Genomic DNA, 20,084 nt, shown 5'->3' on the forward strand with positions numbered 1-20,084 from the left:
GAGAATATCCTGCCTGCATGGCAGAGCCTGGCAAGCTCCCCGTGGCGTATTCAATAAGGGGTCTCATTTCCCTGACCTTGAAAGCGCCTCCAATGCAGCACTGTTGGGAAGGAGGAGTAAAGAGAGGCTGCTAAAGTCTCAGGGCTAGAATGGGCACTGGTGGAGGAATGGGTACTTGAGCATTGTATGACTGAAACACAAACACAAAAGTATGTAAATCTGTAACAGTACCTCACAATGATTCACTAATAAAAATTTTTTAATAAATAAATAAATCTCAGGGCTAGGATGAATGGAGACATTACTGGCACCCGCTTGAGCAAATCAATGAACAACGGGATGACAGTGATACAGTGATAATGGAAAGAAAAATCACCTTATATCTTTGATAGTTGCTCGTTTCAGAGGATCAACCTGTAACATATGCATCAGAAGAGTGGCAACAGAGCGGTTGAGATATTCTGGGATATAAAAAACACCCCCTCTGATCTTCTTAAATAGCGTAGGGACATGTTCATCATCAAATGGAAGGGTGCCACAGAGAAGAGCATATAGAATCACACCACAGCTCCAGATATCCACTTCAGGGCCTGCATATAGTCTAGAAGATGACAACACACATTAGAAATGCAACTGTCATTTTTATCATCTACATGCACCCAATTCTTTTTTTTAATTTTTAAAATTTTATTGAATCCCTGTGAGATAGTTACAAGCTTTCATGTTTGAGTTACAATCTCACAATGATCAAACACCCATCCCTCCACCAGATGCACCCAATTCTTAGATATACCCAGTGCAAGCCAGGTTACATATTGATTTCCAAGATTTTAAACAATGTTCATGGCCAATTCCCAACATTCTTTCACAAAGAGAATGATTATTTTTTAATGCTTGTTTCCCCAAGAGAATACTTATCAATTCAGTTATCCAGGAGAAAATGTCATTTTTATTTATCTTGAGTTCATTTAAACTAATAGCCTAAATAATAAACTAATTTCGGTCTCTAATATTTTATTGAAGTAACAGTGCATTATAATACTAGTTTCAAATGTGCATCACTGAAAATTAAGTCCAATTTTACCCTTCACTATCATTTGTCCTGGTTTACAAACCCCCCTTCCTTTTTGGTAATCACGAAATAGTCTTATAGTCCAGAAATTTGTTGGGTTTTGGTTTGATTTAGTTCATCTCTTTACTTTCTCTAAATTCTACATGTTATTAAAGTCATACAGTGTTTGTTCTCTATCTGGCTTTTCCACTAAGCATGATGCTCTCTCAGTTCATCCACGCTGTTGTAAATGGCAATATTTGTATTTTTATAGCTCCAGCAATTATTAGCAGAATACAGCAAAGTAGGTGACCATAAAATTGAAAGACATAGTAGATAAGTTGAACATTTTTGCTGTAAAACTACAAGAAAGATAAATGCAAACATCATTTTATCCATGACCTATTTTATTGAATATTTTAAACAGTTAAGTACCTGGATAGTTCTGTGGCAATCTCTTCGCTAGTATTTATCCTGTTTCATATTATCCTAAGTAAATAGACCTTTTCTTTTTTTCATTCTAATCACTGGTAGCTCCCAGCAGTAAAAGGAGTTCCAGATAACTGACATAAATTTTTGTTCTTTTTTAATCCTCTCACCTTTCTACATTATTAAAATTCCCTTGATTGCAAACTACCAATTTCAATCGCAGGCCTGAAGCAACGAAGCAAATACAATTCCAATTAAAAGAATCTGACCCATTTCGCAAAGAGGCTACTATGTTTGCCCTGTATCTGCTATCTGCAATACCTTGTCTATATTTTCTCTCAGAATTCTAAAAATTTTCAGTCAGGCTAGTTTATCACTGAAATCTGTATAAACATTTTAAATTATGCTTATGAATAAGCTTCATGATTAGTTGCTATCTCCTCATGAAGGGGTTAATTTCATCAAATAGCATTAGCTATTCCCCATCCCAACCTCATTCTTCCAAACACAAAATACTGAAAAGCACTCAGCATACTTAATCTTATTACCTGCCTGAGATGACTTCAGGTGCTGCATAATTTGGAGATCCACAACTAGTTCGCAAAAATTCACCATCTGACATCATATTAGATAACCCTAAAAATAAGAGTAATTTTTACCTACTAGGTATTTTAAAGTAGATTTGATAGATATATCATAAGAAAAAGAAAGTCTTCAATACATTATTTTTAAAGCAATGGAAAGCATTTGTTAGACCAGGAAAAAAAAATTTCATAGTATTTACCTATATGATGATTTCTTAAAAGGTAATCAAATTCATCTCCTATAGAAAAATGCTGGGACACATCAGAAATATGAGGCTACTCCAAATTATATGAAATTTCACATACATAAACACATCAAAGTATCTTTCATCTATCTCCACTGTTGGAAAAATAAAGACTAATACTTCTTTTTATACCATGCTTTTAAATATCTTTGTTAGAAAAAATCCCTACATAGAAATCAGACAGGCTCTAATTCATAAATACTACATTCCAGAAGTTTTTAGGTTTGAAAAGCTTCGGTTCAGCAGAGAAAAAGCAATATATCAAATGAGAAATCAGTTGGATCTGGTATTAAACAAAGCTCTGTGAATTAGAGAAGGATAAGAAAGTCCACCGTGCTCTAAAAAAGGGATAGAAGAACTAGTTCTCTAGCTTCTCGATTAATGGCAATGTATCACATAAATATTTTAAATAAAAGCCATCGGGGAATGGCTCAAACGACTGGAAGTCACGTGCTTTGCATATGACAGCTTCGGGTTCAATTCCTGGCACCACATGGTCTCCCGAGTGCCACTGGGAATATCTACATGTACCTCCTCTCCCTTCCCCAGTAGAGCCAAGTAGAGCCCCAGCTCTCCGAAAATATTTTTTAATAAATAACACCAAACTGGAGAATGGGCACTGGTGGAGGGATGTGTTTGCGAACATTGTATTAGGGTAAAAAAAGCTCGAAAATGTGTGAATCTGTACCTGTACCTTCATGGTGATTCACTAAAGAATAAAATAAATTTAAAAATAATAAATAATTTTTTAAATAAATAAATAACACCAAACTCTGGCACCCTTCTATCTCTCTTTCCATAACCTGTGTCCTCCTAAGTCTTTTATCAGATATGCAAATGTAATGTCCTATCCTGATATGTTAACACCTCCCTCAAAGTATTGCTTAAAATAGACATTTTTGTCTTTTAGTTTGCCCCTGACAGAAGCTCACATTTTTAACCATGCTGTGGCCCTGAGCTCTTTTAACATCTCTCTTGATCAAGTCAGAAAAACTACAAAGCTCCAAAACTGCACGTGTACGTTCATGTACTTCTGTTCACTAACCTTCATCAGAAAAAAATGTGCCCACATTCTCATTACATTTTCCATGGAGTTTATGAAATGCACACACATAAAAGTTAAATATTTCCTTAAGAGGAAATACAGATTTAAAGGATTGACCTTAGTGCTAGACCTCTAACTTCTCCAGAAGAAGCTACATGTTGTTGTTGCTGTTGTTTTAAAAAGTATATTTAAATACTTATTTAAATTTTTAAATATATATTTAAATATATACTTGAATAAATAGAATAAGCTAGCACGTAGACTAGGTAACATCCCTTTTCACGCTACAGGATTTAAGGTGTTGAAGCTGCAAGTTCGTAGTTCTTTAAGAACTGTTACCGAAAGGCTACCTGGAGTTTCTGAACAAGCCTATAGTTGCATACCAAAGTCAGCTATCTTGGCATTCATGTGTGCATCCAAGAGAACATTTTCTGGTTTCAGATCTCTGTGAACAACCATATGCCTATGGCAATAATCCACAGCGGACAGAATCTGCTGAAAAAGTCTCCTGGCTTCCATCTCTTCAACCTGTCAAATAAAAAAGAAGCGGTACTAAGAAGTTGGGGATATCTACAAAGCAAGAGCTTTTGTCTCAAAATCAGCCTAAAAATTCCTACAAAAACTATTAAGAGTTGTGTTAGAATTCTCAGAAAACAAACCAAAAGTTTAACATCATAGCTTAAGATGTAAATATGTTTTCCTTTATTAAGTAGCAATAATGTTTTTAATTAATAGCACTAAATGTGCACAAAGGTTTAGAAAATCAACAAGCAAAACATCATACAAAACAGAACTTTGATGAAAAATACTAAGAAAGGGAAATACCTGAAATTTCAACATGGTATTTGGGAACATATTTTTCACTGAGAAAAGTATCATGTTGGCAATTAAGTATAAACATTTCCTAAAATCAGTAATTCAAAAGGTGGACTTTTAAGCAGAAAGAAAGAAAGAAAGAAAGAAAGAAAGAAAGAAAGAAAGAAAGAAAGAAAGAAAGAAAGAAAGAGAGAGAGAGAGAGAGAGGGAGGGAGGGAGGGAGGGAGGGAGGGAGGGAGGAAGGAAGGAAGGAAGGAAGGAAGGAAGGAAGGAAGGAAGGAAGGAAGGAAGGAAGGAAGGAAGGAAGGAAGGAAGGAAGGAAGGAAGGAAGGAAGGAAGGAAGGGAGGAAGGAAGGGAAGGAAGGAAGGAAGAAGTATCTCCATGTTTAGTGGCAGCCTGGAGATACCTTCATGGTATGCTATTTGTCACTGCTTTTCTCTCTTTTGGGGGCAAGGAATTACAGTACTAGAACAGAATGTTACTCACCCGTCCATGTTTACAGATGTAGTCAAATAATTCACCACCAGACACATATTCCATTACCATAAAAAAATCTGTAGGAGTACTGATCACCTGGTATCTTTTTTATAAATGAAAACAGTTGATAAAAATGTTATTTTAACTAAAATCAACCTAGTATGTATTCTTGCTATAATTTTATATTCTATCATTTCACTCTTTTAAAATGACAACAAATCATATAACATTATATTAAAAACACAGAGCTAAAACATGAAGCTTTACAAAATCCATCTACTTTTTGAAGCTTATTAACGTCAAATCCTCCTTTCATGTTTATATAACTTTTACATTTTTCATTTTTTAACAACCAAGTATTAAGCATTTTACTTAACAATTTTTTTTACTGTTTAAAGAGCATAATAAACACAGTAAAGGAATAAACCGACAATGGCAATGGCAACAGGCCCTGAGAGAAGGCTTATAGAAAGAACTGAATTGCTACAAGTCGAGTATGGAGGGGTCCAAGAGATAGTAGTGGAAGGGCCCTAACACTCTGATAGTGGGTGTGGTATTCTAGTCTGCCTAAAGCCTTAAGATAGTGTCTAAAGAAACAAAAAATTAAAAGTATCATATGTTTAAATATAATAATGTTATAAATATTAAACATCACGAGATACAATCAGTAAAAACCCTAAACTTAATAACTAACCTTTTCTTCAGTAAAATGAAAGCAAAAAGTAAATGGTCTTAAAACTCGGTTGATTTTTAATCAGAATAAAGATAAGTCTGTATGCTATATTTAGGCAATATGCCCACTATATTTACCATTATTTAAGAAAAAATAAAGAAGCCTACTTTTATTTGACTGACCCGTTTTAACTAAAAATCTAAAATTTCCTCACATTCACATAATTTACCAAATGAAATGTCTAAAGTTTTGAGAATGAATTAAATATGTTAATATTTAAACTGAAATTTGTAATTAACACATAAACAACTGTTCTACTTTATAAATTAGGTTTGCTCTATTTATAAAGGACTGTTTATAGCTGATTGCTTTTCAGCCATTTCTAGCTTACACTGAATTCTTATTTAGAGTCATTGAGTACAGCTAAGCCATTTCCACATTGTCTAGAAAAACCCAGTGCAAGTAGCTGAAAGTGGCCCATATACCACTGTTCAGGTGACACCTTGACAGGAGCGTGTCAGAACTAGAGGCACCTTTGGCACCTGGTCACCCAAGCAGGGTCCCTCTTATTAGCATAAGTAAGTATGTGCAATATGGTGGCTCTGGGTACTATTCTGCATTAAAGAGGAGGAAGATTCTACCTCTTCACTTGTTCATATTAATTAAACTATCATTTTATATGTCCAAAATAATAAATATTCAAAATAAGTTTAAGATTAAAAGGAGGAGGGGGAAATGGTCAAGTTGTTAGTGATATAAGTACATACATACACATTTTCAGAAAGGATCCATTGTGTACAAATTCAACAATTTAGGAAAGAAAATATCTAAGCTGTAATCCTGTAAATGAGTAGATTTTCTGAAGAAATATTTCTAATAACAATTTTAGTCTCTGGAATGGAAAAAAATGGCAAGGCACCTGATTTTATATAGAACTAACATAACTAAGCAATCAAGATTAAGACTACTTCAAATAAACAATGGAACAGAAGTTTACCCTGCGTACTATTAAAAAATATTCTACAAAAGCACCAAACTCTTGATAAAATAAATTATATGGAATGAGAGTACCTATTATAAGCCTATCTGATTTATTAGAAGGATTCTCTATCACTTTCTTTCTTTCTTTTTTTTTTTTTTTTGCTTTTTGGGTCACACCTGGCTATGCACAGGGGTTACTCCTGACTCTACACTCAGGAATTACTCCTGGCGGTGCTCGGGGGACCATATGGGATGCTGGGAATTGAACCTGGGTCGGCCGTGTGCAAGGCAAACGCCCTACCCACTGTGCTATTGCTCCAGCCCCAATTCTCTATCACTTTCTGTTCAATACAACTTTGAGAAACAAGAGAAAATAATTGATTAAATAAATTTGGCTACCGACTCCTCCAGCTACATCACAAGTCTTCCAAAAGATACTGTTAGACTAATTCATGAAATCTCTCAGAAGTCTTCCACCCCTCAAAAAAGGCCAATCCAGACCAACAAACCCACAGCTAACCTTACTGAACACCTAAGGCACGTCAGGCACCAAGGTATCTAACGGAGACACATCATTTATTGAAAATCTCCTTGCACTGAGCTTAGTGTGACCAACTGTTCCTCTCCTCCTTGCTGTGCCTGCAGCCTATCCAGGAAAGTGGCATTAAGCAAGTATTCCTTTCAAACATGGATCTGTTCTTCAGTCTTTCCTAATTCAAAATCTCCAGAGGGTTCCCATTGCCTTTTAGACCTGAACGAATCAGACTTGTGCTAACTCTGTTTCCGTTTGTTTTCTTTTTGTCTCACCTTCTATTCCCACACTACACACACAACTATTTCTTTTACTAGTTATGCTGCCGTCCCTCCTGCCGGAGTTCCTTTGTATAAACTGTGTCTGGGAACCTGAATCCTTTCCCAGGACCCACACTCCACCCTTTTCACTAAGCTCTTTATAATCGGCTTTTTAAAAAATATTTATTTTTATTGTAGTTTAGATAACATAGTCATAATGGTGTTAACACTTACGGGCATGGTGTGTAACGTTACAGCAACTCCAACACCACCAAAATGTCCAAGACCCTTCACCACTGCCCTTGTGCCACTTCAAATCACTATCACATTTTAAAAATAGATAACAATGCTTAGTTGTGTGAAGATGGTTTGTGTGAGCAAAGTTACTGCACCGTCACCACCACCAAGTCTGGTAGACAGACCCTCAGCCCCCCGCCCCGTCCTTTGTCATCTTTGGTCCACTTCTTCCTTCCCCCTCATTCCTCACTACACTACTTGGTGCTCTCATCCTTTCAGTCCAGGTGAGATCTTTTTTACTACCACAAATGTGTTTTCCTTGATTTTAGAGCATATATCTCAATTAAATTATTGTTGATAATGAATGCTTATCATAATATAATGAGCATGTACCTAACAAAATGCCTGACACGAAGTAGGTAGCACTGTAGCACTGTCGTCCCATTGTTCGTCAATTTGCTCGAGCGGGCACCAGTAACGTTTCCAGGGTGAGACTTGTTGTTACTGTTTTTGACATATCGAATATGCCACAGGGAGCTTGTCAGGCTCTGCCATGCGGGCGGGATACTCTCAGTAGCTTACAGGGCTCTCCAAGAGGGACAGAGGAATCGAACCCAGGTCGGCCTCGTGCAAGGCAAACACCCTACCCACTATTTAAACAAGCACTTTTTAAAAACTTTTTTATTGAGTCACCCTTACAAAGCTATTTATGATTGGATTTCAATCCTTCAGTCATACAGTATTCCAACACCCGTCCCTCCACCAGTACACATTTCCCAGCACCAGTGCCCCCAGGTTCCCTCCCATCACATCACCCCCAACCCCCCACCCCAGCTTGCCTCTATGACAGGCACTTTTCTTCTCTCTCTCTCTCTCTCTCTCTCTCTCTCTCTCTCTCTATATATATATATATATATATATATATATATCTTTCCTTTGGGGCATTGTGATTAGCAATATTGATACTGAAGCGTTATCAAGAATATCCCTTTAATGCTGACTGGTTCAGCCCTTCTGGAAAACAATTTGGACGATTCTCAAAAAATTAGATATTGAATTCCCATTTGACCCAGCAATACCACTGCTGGGAATATATCCCAGAGAGGCAAAAAAGTACAATCGAAACAACATCTGCACATGTATGTTCATCGCAGCACTGTTTACAATAGCCAGAATCTGGAAAAAACCCGAATGCCCCAAAACGGATGACTGGTTGAGGAAACTTTGGTACATCTATACAATGGAATACTATGCAGCTGTTAGAAAAAAGGAAGTCAAGAATTTTGTAGTTAAGTGGATGGGCATGAAAAGTTTCATGCTGAGTGAAATGAGTCAGAAAGAGAGAGACAGACATAGAAAGACTGCACTCATCTATGGTATATAGAATATCAGAGTGGGAGACTAATACCCAAGAACCGTAGAAATAAGTACCAGGAGGTTGACCCCATGGCTTCGAGGCTGGCCTCACGTTCCGGGGAAAGGGCAACTCAGAGAAGCGATCACCAACTACATTGTAGTCGAAGGCCATGTGGGGGAAGGGAGTTGCGGGCTGAATGAGGGCTAGAGACTGAGCACAGCGGCCACTCAACACCTTTATTGCAAACCACAACAGCTAATTAGAGAGAGAGAACAGAAGGGAATGCCCTGCCACAGTGGCAGGGTGGGGTGGGGGGGAGATGGGATTGGGGAGGGTGGGAGGGACGCTGGGTTTACGGGTGGTGGAGAATGGGCACTGGTGAAGGGATGGGTTCCCGAACTTTGTATGAGGGAAGTATAAGCACAAAAGTGTATAAATCTGTAACTGTACCCTCACGGTGATTCTCTAATTAAAAATAAATAAATTATAAAAAAAAAAAAGAATATCCCTTCACCTACTTTTAACCCTCAGATCTTTAAACAAGCACTTTTAACAAGATCTTTATTTTTTTATTTATTTTTGTTTGTTTATTTTTTGCTTTTTGGGGGGTCACACCCGGCAATGCACAGGGGTTACTCCTGGCTCTGAACTCAGAAATTACCCCTGACGGTGCTCAGGGGACCATATGGGATTCTGGGAACTGAACCCAGGTTGGCCACGTGGCAAGGCAAATGCCCTACCCACTGTACTATTGCTCCAGCCCCCATTAACAAGATCTTTAAACAAGCCACCAATACCAGAATAACTTAAGGCTGAAAAATAAATCTTTTTTTTCTTTTTTGCTTTTTGGGTCACACCTGGCGATGCACAGGGGCTACTCCTGGCTCTGCACTCAGGAATTACTCCTGGCGGTGCTCAGGGGACCATATGGGATGCTGGGAATCGAACCTGGGTCGGCCGCATGCAAGGCAAACGCCCTACCCTCTGTGCTATCACTCCAGCCCCTAAAATAAATCTTTAACCAGTAATATTTCAATTAACCAAAATGAGGCAGGAATAAAGGAAAAGATTATTTTTATAGATGGAGGAACTAAGAAAAGACCTTTATATAAAAGTACACATTTATGTACTTTTCATAAAAGTACAAAGTTCAAGATTACTCTTAAGTCTTGTTAGCATACGTCAAACCTTTTATGCCCTCTAAAATAGCAATCACATAGAAATATTATAAGAAATTCCCTCATGAATTCTTCATATACACTATCATTATCTTTGCAATGCAACAGAAAAGCCAATAGGATTCAGAAAAATAAATTTTAAAGTTACATTTAATTTAGAAAATAAGAAATAAATATCTAGGGAGAAATGAAGCATTCCCAAGTTGGCAAAATTGAATGCATTTTTAGGCAATATCAATTTATGTAGCATAAAAATCAGAAAAAAGTAAATCCTAAAGTTAGGTGAAAAAACAACATTTTTGAGCATACCTTTTTTGATAGTTGTATATATAGAAACAATTTTAATCATGTATATAGCTAAGCATGCAAAACATTTTTCTTCAGTTAGAACTCACTGAGAGGTGATTAATTATTATCATTGTCTTTATTGGGCCAGGAAGAGTGTGGCTGAATTTAGTTTGTTGCAATTCACCCACAGTTATGTTTGATTTAGTCATCTGATTCAACCATGATATAAAATCCCACTGAATTTATTTATCTGCTCTTATGTCAATGGATGGAAAATATTCATTCAACCTACCGTGCTTAGGAACGTTTAGGTAGTTTCAGTTTTGCTATATAAATAGTACTGTTGTGAACAAACTTGTACAAAGTCAGGTTTTCTCTGGGATTAATACCTATGAGTGAAACTGCAAAGTCATAGCTCTTGTGACTATCCAATTGTGTGAGGCTGGACTAGAGAGACAGCACAGCAGCTGAATTGCTTGCCTTGCGCATACTTAACTCAGATTTGAGCCCCAGCACCACACAAGGTCCCCTGCACAATACCAGGAGTGATCACTGAGTGCGGGGTCAGGAATCAGCCCTGAGCAGAGTCTGGTATCCACCCCCCGGACCAAATAAGAGCAGAGGGCCAGAGTGACAATACAGTGTGTAGGGCATTTACCTTGTTCACATTGACCTGGGTTCAATCTCTGGCATCCATATGATCCCCCAAGCCCACCAAGAATGATCCCTGAGCACAGAGCCAGGTGTAAACCCTGATCACAATGGGGTGTGGCCCCCCAAAAACTATACATTTCTTAAAAAGGTAATTCCACCATTTCCCAAAGATATTTGCGGCAATGCTAATAAAGTATTTCAAAAACTTGTGAATTTACATTTTCTTCAATACTAGCAAAAGTGTATTTTAATGAATTTATTGTGTGCCCATTTAATTAAGTCAATCATCTTTTTGTATAGGCATATAGAACAAATTATTTCTTTATCAATTCTTGATTATTAGCTAGAAAAGGATATATCACCAAATCCCCTTGAGCTTTTACTCAGTAAATATATCTGAATTATCTCTAAGAAATAACTTTTAGAACAAATGCCTATGCAATATTGCTGGCATGCATAAATTTAACAAATCATAAATGCCATCAAATATCCAATCAGAAGGTTTCCTAGTACATTTTTGGTTTTAACACTTTTATTGAATTAAGATCCAAACACAATCCAGTCATTATAATTGATAGATTTGTTTCATGTCTCATTTAATTCACAAGGTGCTCTTTATTACTAGCTCTGTTCTTTTTTTGCTTTTGTTGAAATTCTTTGTTGAAGAAAGATGTCAGCATGTATTGTAGATTCTATACTCTCATTTTATTGACCCAACCTTTATAGCAATGCAACATACAATTTCTAGCCCCTTCTTAGATTTTGAAACTTAACCAGATGTCAGTTTTGTTCCCTTTAGAGAACAGATGGTGTTGTACACCTTCAGCCAAAGGTGCATATTGTGTCTTTCTTGAGATATTAGTGAGCAGTTTTTGCTGTCCCAGATCCAGATTTATTAATTGACAAAGTCAAACTGTTGATCAATCTGTATAGTCTAGTAATTAACTACCTTCTGAAGAAAATCTTCAGAAGGTAGTTCATTACTTCAAATTCTTCAAAATCTTCCTCAAAAGTCATACCACCTCTACAGTGCAGGACATCAGAAGATTTTTGAATTACAATTATCAATCTCCTTGTCATCTTACTCTCATTTTGACTGAATGTCTTTTATCCCTCTGCTACAATTGTCATTTGGGATATAAATATCAATATAGATCATCTGCCAAGTTGACATAGGTTTCTTGACATCCTCATTCCTAATTATCTTTTTCTCTTACCAGTGACTATCAGCCACCCATAAGTCACATTTTCCACTTCATTTTATTTCTTTTTGGTTTCTATATTTAGCTCTTCTTTCTCTTCTAGTAATTTCCTCCCCCATCTGGCATACAAACATTTTATAATTTATCTTATATTAAATCCTGGTCAGACTTCACTCTCCCTTCTAGGTACCATTCCCACTTCTCTCCTCAAATTTAACATTTCTCTCTCTCTCCCTTTCTCTCTCTCTCTCTTTCTCTCTCTCCCCCCCCTCTCTCTCTCTCTAATTGGGCTTTTTGGACTACAACCAGTTCTGTGCTCAGGAATACTTTCTGGGCAGTGCTTGGGGAATTTTATGGGATGCTGATGGTTGAACCCAGGTTGGCCGAGTGATAGGCAAATGCCTGACCCATTGTATGATCACTCCAGACCTTATATTCTCCTTCCTGTGCCATTCATAACATGTTTTTGCATGCTATCATTCCAGACCTCATATTCTCCTTCTTGTGCCATTCCTAACATGTTTTTTGCCTCATCATTCTGGGGGGAAAAAAGGTGAGTCTTTCCAAAGATGCTAATATCTTCCCAAATCTATTAGTTGTTTTTCAGTCTTATCTTACTCAATAGTCAGTAGTACCATAAATAGTTAATGACTCTTTCTTTCAATACGTTATTCACTTGGCTTCAAGATAACAGTCTACTCACTTCCCTCCAATCTCATCAACATTTTCTTTCTCCTGTGATGAATCCTCCTTAATTTCTAGATATTTTAAGTATTCCCCTATAAAAGAGTGAGTGGATGCCCTATTTATCTATACTTACTTCATTAGTAATCTCATTCATTCTTGGGAATTTAAATATTTTAAGTACCAAATACATGCCTATTTTTCAAGTGTATCTGCATCTTACACCTCAACTCTTACCTCCAGTCTCATATATTCAATAGCCTTTTTAAATCTCTACTGGGATAGCCAATAAACATCTCATTCTCATTTATGAAGCTTGCCAGCTTCATAAAACAAAACTCTTAACACAATATTAAAAGAGCATGAACAACTGAAAATAAGCTAAAAGGCTTTGGAAAAGCTAAATACTTATTCTTCAGGAGCAGAGAAAATAACACAGAACTCAATACTAGGTGATAAAATAATTTTTTAGAGATGATTGCTTTTAAAGGCTGCAATATATATGACAATTTGAAATAGAAACCTAGGGAAAATGGATATAGGTAAAACTTTCCAGAAAGAATTGGAAAGATTTGAGGAACAATCAAGATAGTATATTGCAGAATTTAATGATTAATTCAATGTAAAGAATGGGAGGAAAGGAATTAAAGATGATGTCCAAATTGTAGGATAAGTAAATTAAAGTGTTTTCATTTGAAAAATATAGAAAGGTGTGTAAATTTGAGAGAGACCAAAAAGCTTCACTTGTTTTCAGATGAGTCTGTGACTTCTGTCAAAGCTTTCCGTCAATACTTTTTTGTCAAAACTTTACATCTCTCCTTTTCCTGCCCCCCAAAATATAGAAGGACTCTCTGGGGTTAGGAAAAGTTAAACTAGACTGACTTAAGGCTTGTAGTATGAAGGGCCTGACAGTCTCTCTCTGGGAGAAGCTGCCCATTAGCCCACTACAAAGTTCTTTTGACTCTGATTGAGCTAAGAGAGAAGATTAAGAATTCTTTTGCACTGAGAAGGATTCCAGGCCCCTGGACAAATAGCACTTGGTCAGTGGAGACTGCAGCTGTGTGTTTTCCTACCTTCCTTCAACTCCCTCTTCATTATCATAATATCATATCAAAAAGCATAATCCCAATGACTTTTTTCCAGTATTTTCTTTACATGTACTATACACTCACTGTAGACTCCTAAACTGCACATATTCGCCATTTTCCCTAATAAATATGTATGAGCCTCCTGAAAATACTAGAATATGTATGAGTTATCATATCACTCTGTCTCTGCTGGGCATAAATGCACACCCCTTACTCCCTCTCTTTGAAACTGTTCTCCAGCTGCGGAACATCCTTCACAACTTATTTTCGTACTAATAATTTCTCTCTTTTTTTTTTCGCGGGGGGGAAGAACAGAACTCTGAATGGAAATATCTAATAAACAGTTCAATAAATGTTTTTGTAATTCAGGAGAAATATCTGCTCTAGAAATATAGACCTGAGGACTCTTTGGCAAAGAGATGACAAATGACACCATGGTAGTTTATGATGTCACCCAAAGAGAGTTCACTAAGAAGATTGTAGTCACTTAGAATGCTGGAATAATATTGTTTAATGCCAGGCAGATAAAGAAGAGACCATATGAGAAACTTTTGAAGAGGCAAGAATGGAAAAAAATTAGAAGACTGATAAAATAGAAACAGATATTACAACATTTAAAGGTAGTGGTGCTAAACAATGCTTAAAAGCTGTCCATAGACTAAAAATACATGAGATTTAAAAAATATATATTTTTATTGGGGGGGCAACACCTAGTGATGCTCAGGGGTTAGTTCTGGCTCTATGCTCAGGAATCATTCCTCTCAGTACTTGGGAATGATATGGGAATGCCAAGGACTGAACCAGGGTCAGCCATGTGCAAGGTTGGTGCCCTACCCATTGTACTATCTCTGTAGCCCAATATACAATTTTTTAAGTGAAGAGATAAAACCATCTCTACAAATTAAAAAGAATTGATCTTTTAATTAGATAAAAACAAACTTTCCCTAAAAACTAAGCGGGGAAGAAAGACAAAAATCAATCCAATTACTTTGTAGTTCATAGCAAAGTTTGGATTTTCCTTTAAATCCTGTGTGTTCTTTAACATCCTTGCAGATTTTATTAAACTTTAGTTAATAGATAAATCATGCAATAAGTATCTTCATTTATGGGAATTCATCTTCAAACTTTCTTGCTAATTCAATAGGCACATTCTGCATCAAGGAAAGTATTCTTGGCAGCTCATCCAAGACAAAACAAACAAATCCAAACCACACAAAGAATCTGGTCTTTCTCCGTTTAAATACTAACACATCTGAGGCTGTGTCAATAAGCTTGTTATGAAGCAAGACTCCATGAGAGCATTTTTAAAAATTCACAGCCCCAATTAAAGAGACAATGTAGCTAAATAAATTAATGAAGCCAAGGCTAAATGCCAGAAGATTTAAGTATTAAATTTACCTCTGCCAATTACTTTTAAGCCAATGATACGAATGACCTACAATTCTCCCACAAAACAAAGTAGCAGGTAATTTAATAATTCTAAATCAGAATGATATAAACCAAAATTAAATACAGTCATAGAAATAGAGGCAAAAATCATTGGTAGGTATTAGATCAAAAATGAACTTTTAAGTCATTTTGACAAATAGTTATGTACTAACAAATATCTTATTTGCATTGGTAGAAATAGAAGAGGAACTATAATTCATCTTTGTGAAAAAATATCCTTGGGCTGTCTCAGGTTGGCACTCTAAAAGCAAATAGAGATGCTACCCTTTTCACCCTCACTCTATCTAGCTTGTGATACTTTTAGCCCGATTATTGCAGCTTTGTCCTCCTACAAGACAGTTACACAATAGAAAGAGCAAGAGATTTTAGCCTATAAGTCCCTCAGACACTAGAATAAAGTCATTACTAACATGGGATCCAATCAAATATTAATTGTTTCAAACAGCTGAAAACAATCCAGAACCATGAAAGAGGACTGAAAAAAGCCTATAGTCTGCTGATGGCTGTTTTGAGTAAATGTTCATCAAGTACCAGGTATTTAAACAAGTAATCCTCTGATAACTTAGGGTATCACAAATTCAAGAAATAATAAGAAAGCTGAGTCATTGCATATATATATGGTATTTTTATTCTTAGAATATTTAAAACTTATATATATACTTTTGGGAACACTTGGAATATAGGACCTAGACAATGAAATTTTACCATAAATTTTTACCAAATTTTTGGTAATTTTTTAACAAAAAAGTGCTACCATACACTATTGGGGCCTCTTATTTTGTTTATGCTTATTATCATGTGAACTTTCAAATAAATAAGCATACAGTTAAGAATGACATCTTCCAGTGATCGTTGGAAATGATCACTTTATATAAGAACAGAGTGCTGAAAGCAGGTGAAATACATGGTAAACTGTCGATACCTGTATTACATATTCATAAAGAAAGGGAGAGAGAGAGAGAGAGAGAGAGAGAGAAGAGAGATGAGAAGCATACACTGGTAAAGGGACAAGTGTTGGAACACTGTATGACTGAAACCCAATCATGAACAACTTTGTAATAGTATATCTCATGGTAATTAAATAATAAATATATAAATAAATACATATAAATAACAGCAGAATGAAGTCTTCAATGAAGTCTTCAGTAGCTGTGAGAACTGGGTGATCACATGTCACCTCATGAACCAACTCCACCACCTACCAATTAAAAAAAAGGCTTCTTTGGATACTTAGTGGCATATTCGCACTGTTGGCAAGATGCACTGTAACTGGAATATAACATTTGCAATCTTCTTTTTCACTCCCTCTTTCCACTGTAAACCACCATTTTGATTACACTGGATACAACCTAAGAAAATCTGCCTGCTTCTAAAGTCAGGTGATTGACAACATTTACTCCATCTGTAACATTCAATCACTCCCCTTTCCCATGTAATAAGGTCAACATGATCTGGTAATAGGACATCCTTGGAGCACTTCATGCTGACCACAGCACATTGGCCACCTCCTTGAGTAGACTCTGTGCCTCTACAAGGCAACTATGGTGTTTCTATGAACAACGACACTTGACACTGACATAGAGAAGGATCACTAACAAAGTTTAGGCTAAATATAATGCCTGGTTGTAATGAACAAGGGAAAACTCGAAATATCAATGCTGACTATACATAACAGACTTTCTCTGCAAAAGTATCATCTAAATCTTAATACAAACATGGTGTTTTTAGATCTCCTACTAATTCTATCATTGAAGTAACAATAATCTGCTTCCAAAACACCATCATGTGTCACAGTGTACTGTCACAGTGTAAAAGTGTTGATTTGAATTTCACTGCATTCATTGTCTTGTTTGTATTTAAAGTTTGAATTTATTTTGGTGCTACGCTGAAATTATGAGCATATAGTTTAAATCTAATTCATTGTTTCTAAACACTTGTGTAACTGCATATGAAAAATAGATTTTATCAAAACCAAGGACTCACAAACTATATTTTTCTTAAAAGGAATTTATAAAATTAAATTCAGCTGTATCACCCTATTTAAAAATTTTTAAATTCCTGGAGTGTGAGGCCACATAACATCTCATACTCTACACCTCTGATGTACCAAGAGTAGCACACCACATTTGATGGGGTATAAAGTAATCTCGATTATTTATAACAAACAATACAAAATAAATTATTTAGGCCCTGCTTTGGGGGCAAGCTTTGGAATGCGGGGTGGAAAAATTCAAAATATGATGGTGGGATTGGTGTTAAGTATTAATGTAATAAATTATTGTGAACACTAAAAAATTAAATTATAAAATAAAGGAATTCATATAATTTTCATTTGAGAAAACCTAGAGCACTAGAGATTAATAACACAGTATATGGAGACAGATCTACACTAGATTACCAGCTTGTCCCACATCTTATTATTTGACCTTGAACAAGTTCCTAATACTCTTTAAAGACATAAGACTACCTACTTGCTTATTGACTTACTACTTGATCACTACAAGTCGCTAGTATCCTTTACATACATAAGATTACCAGCTTGCTCTGCAATTTACTAGCTATTTGACCTTGGACAAGATGCTGGTACTCTTTTTATTTTATTTTATTTTGGAGTCACACCCGGAAATGCACAGGGGTTATTACTGGCTCTGCATTCAGGAATTACTCCAGCGGTGCTCGGGGGACTATATGGAATGCTGGGAATCAAACCCGGGTCGGCGGTGTGCAAGGCAAATGCCCTATCCGCTGTGCTATCACTCCAGAACCTGATGCTGGCACTCTTATAAAAAAACAATTTCTTTATCTACGAAATGAGAATAATACCTACCTTGCAGGCTTAGGCTAAGTCTGAAGCAAAATTATACTCATAAAATGCTCAATACATTTCTTAATCATTGGCAGGTAACCAAAAAAATCAGTATTTATTTTATAAAACTCTCTGAATTTTACGATAAAAAATAAAGGCATTTTCAATATTTAGCTTACATTTTCTTGATAAATATTAAACTTCAACTACAAATGACTTAAAATATCACATAGTTGGGGCTGGCATGATAGCACAGCGGGTAGGGCGTTTGCCTTGCACGCGGCCGACCTGGGTTCGAATCCCAGCATCCCATATGGTCCCCTGAGCACCGCCAGGAGTAATCCCTGAGTGCATGAGCCACGAGTAACCCCTGTGCATAGCCGGATGTAACCCAAAAAGAAAAAAATATATATCACATAGTTACTAGTTAAATATTCTATGGATCTAGCCAATTTATAATTTAATGCAGTTAATTAGCTTTATAAAAATTAACCCTAGGGGGCTTGAGCAATAGGACAGCTGGTAGGGTGTTTGCCTTACATGCAACCAATCTGGGTTCAATCCCCGGCATCCCATAGGGTCCCCAAAGCACCACTAGGAGTAATTCCTGAGTGCAGAGCCAGGAGTAATCATCATTGCCATCACTGATCATCATTGATCATTATTGCCAGCTGTGATGCAGTGGGTAGCGTGCTTGCCAGTATAATTCTGTAAGTAATGTAAGTAGTATGTAGAATGTAAGTAATGTAAGTAATGTAAGATACCATTCTGTAAGTAGAATGGTATTCTTTAACAGCTATTCTTTACCTTTTACAAAAAAGAAAATACCCTCCTATGTTAATAAAAAAAGTTGCTAGAAATTAGAAGAAATCCAGAAAAGTGAATCCTAAATGACCTTCAGATATTAGAGTCAACTTAAGCCTGTATTATCACTTGAAAGAAGTATTTCTTTGAAATTTAAGATATCTATTTCTAAATCAAAAGTATGATACCACAGCAGGGAGGGTGTTTGCCTTGCACACAGTCAACCCAGGTTAGATTCCTCTGCCCCTCTTGGAGAGCCTGGCAAGCTACCAAGAGTATCTCGCCTGCACAGCAGAGCCTGGCAAGCTACCCATGGTGTATTTGATATGCCAAAAATAGTAACAGCAAATCTCACAATGGAGACGTTACTGGTGCCCGTTCAAGCAAGTTGATGAGCAATGGGTTGACTGATACAGTGACAGTGATGTAGCAAGAACTAATGGTAGCTAAATGAAATAACACTTACAGAATATTATTATAAAGGTATCTTTGTAAACATTACTACAAATAAAATTACACATAATGTGCAAATTATTCAGCAATTTCTTTTGTAATATTAAGTATGATACTTACAGTTTGATAATATGAGGATGACGAAAGAGTTTAAGGTTTTGAATTTCTCGTTTTATTTTTCCAACAACATCTAAACTGCGAATTTTCTGTCTGTTTAAGATTTTAACTGCAACTTTATGGCCCGTCAATTGATGTTCTCCAACTGAAAAAAAATAAAGAAAAAACTGTGTAATAGGGACATAATCACTTGTTTATATGCTTCTACTGTAACCTCAAATTTCTTAACTCACTATGCCACTTGTATAGCAATTACTGAATAAAACTATATCTCTTTCATATATTTCATATATTTCTTCTGTCCTTGAAGACAAAAACTGTAGCTTAGTCATCTCTATATCCTCAGCACATAGCACAGAAACATCCATACTTGTGGCAAAGATCACTGAATTAAATATTCCCACATGAAAACATCATCACCTAAAATAACACACTGGGGTACAAGAGAATTCACTATGATTTATTAGTCTTATTTTTCCTCTTCTAGTTAATGCCAGTCACATAGAATAAATGATTACTATAATAAATTAGAAGTGCATAACTAGTTTTACTAATATTCCATTTAAAAATCCATAGGTAGACCTCCCTTTTTTGTTTTTCCCATAAAACCTTCCTCTTTTCTCCATATTTTTAAAGGAGTCTATTTTTTCCAAGTCCTCACAGTATGTTTATA

The 20,084-nt window shown here is 36.2% G+C and overlaps 1 protein-coding gene across 2 annotated transcripts in view; it reads right to left on the reverse strand.

The window, feature by feature from the left end:
- Positions 1–20,084, reverse strand: part of PRKAA2 (protein kinase AMP-activated catalytic subunit alpha 2) — a 55,345-nt gene that overhangs the window by 12,410 nt on the left and 22,851 nt on the right. For both annotated transcript variants that reach the window (XM_055140614.1, XM_055140616.1), the window contains 5 exons: positions 19,415–19,556; positions 4,658–4,751; positions 3,738–3,882; positions 2,029–2,116; positions 377–601 (listed from right to left, as the gene is read on the reverse strand). In XM_055140614.1, coding sequence (XP_054996589.1) covers positions 377–601; positions 2,029–2,116; positions 3,738–3,882; positions 4,658–4,751; positions 19,415–19,556 — 694 coding nt within the window. The remainder of the gene's footprint in view (positions 1–376; positions 602–2,028; positions 2,117–3,737; positions 3,883–4,657; positions 4,752–19,414; positions 19,557–20,084) is intronic.

This window comes from Sorex araneus, chromosome 5 (assembly GCF_027595985.1).
Source record: "Sorex araneus isolate mSorAra2 chromosome 5, mSorAra2.pri, whole genome shotgun sequence".
In the NCBI taxonomy this organism is placed as follows: Eukaryota; Metazoa; Chordata; class Mammalia; order Eulipotyphla; family Soricidae; genus Sorex; species Sorex araneus.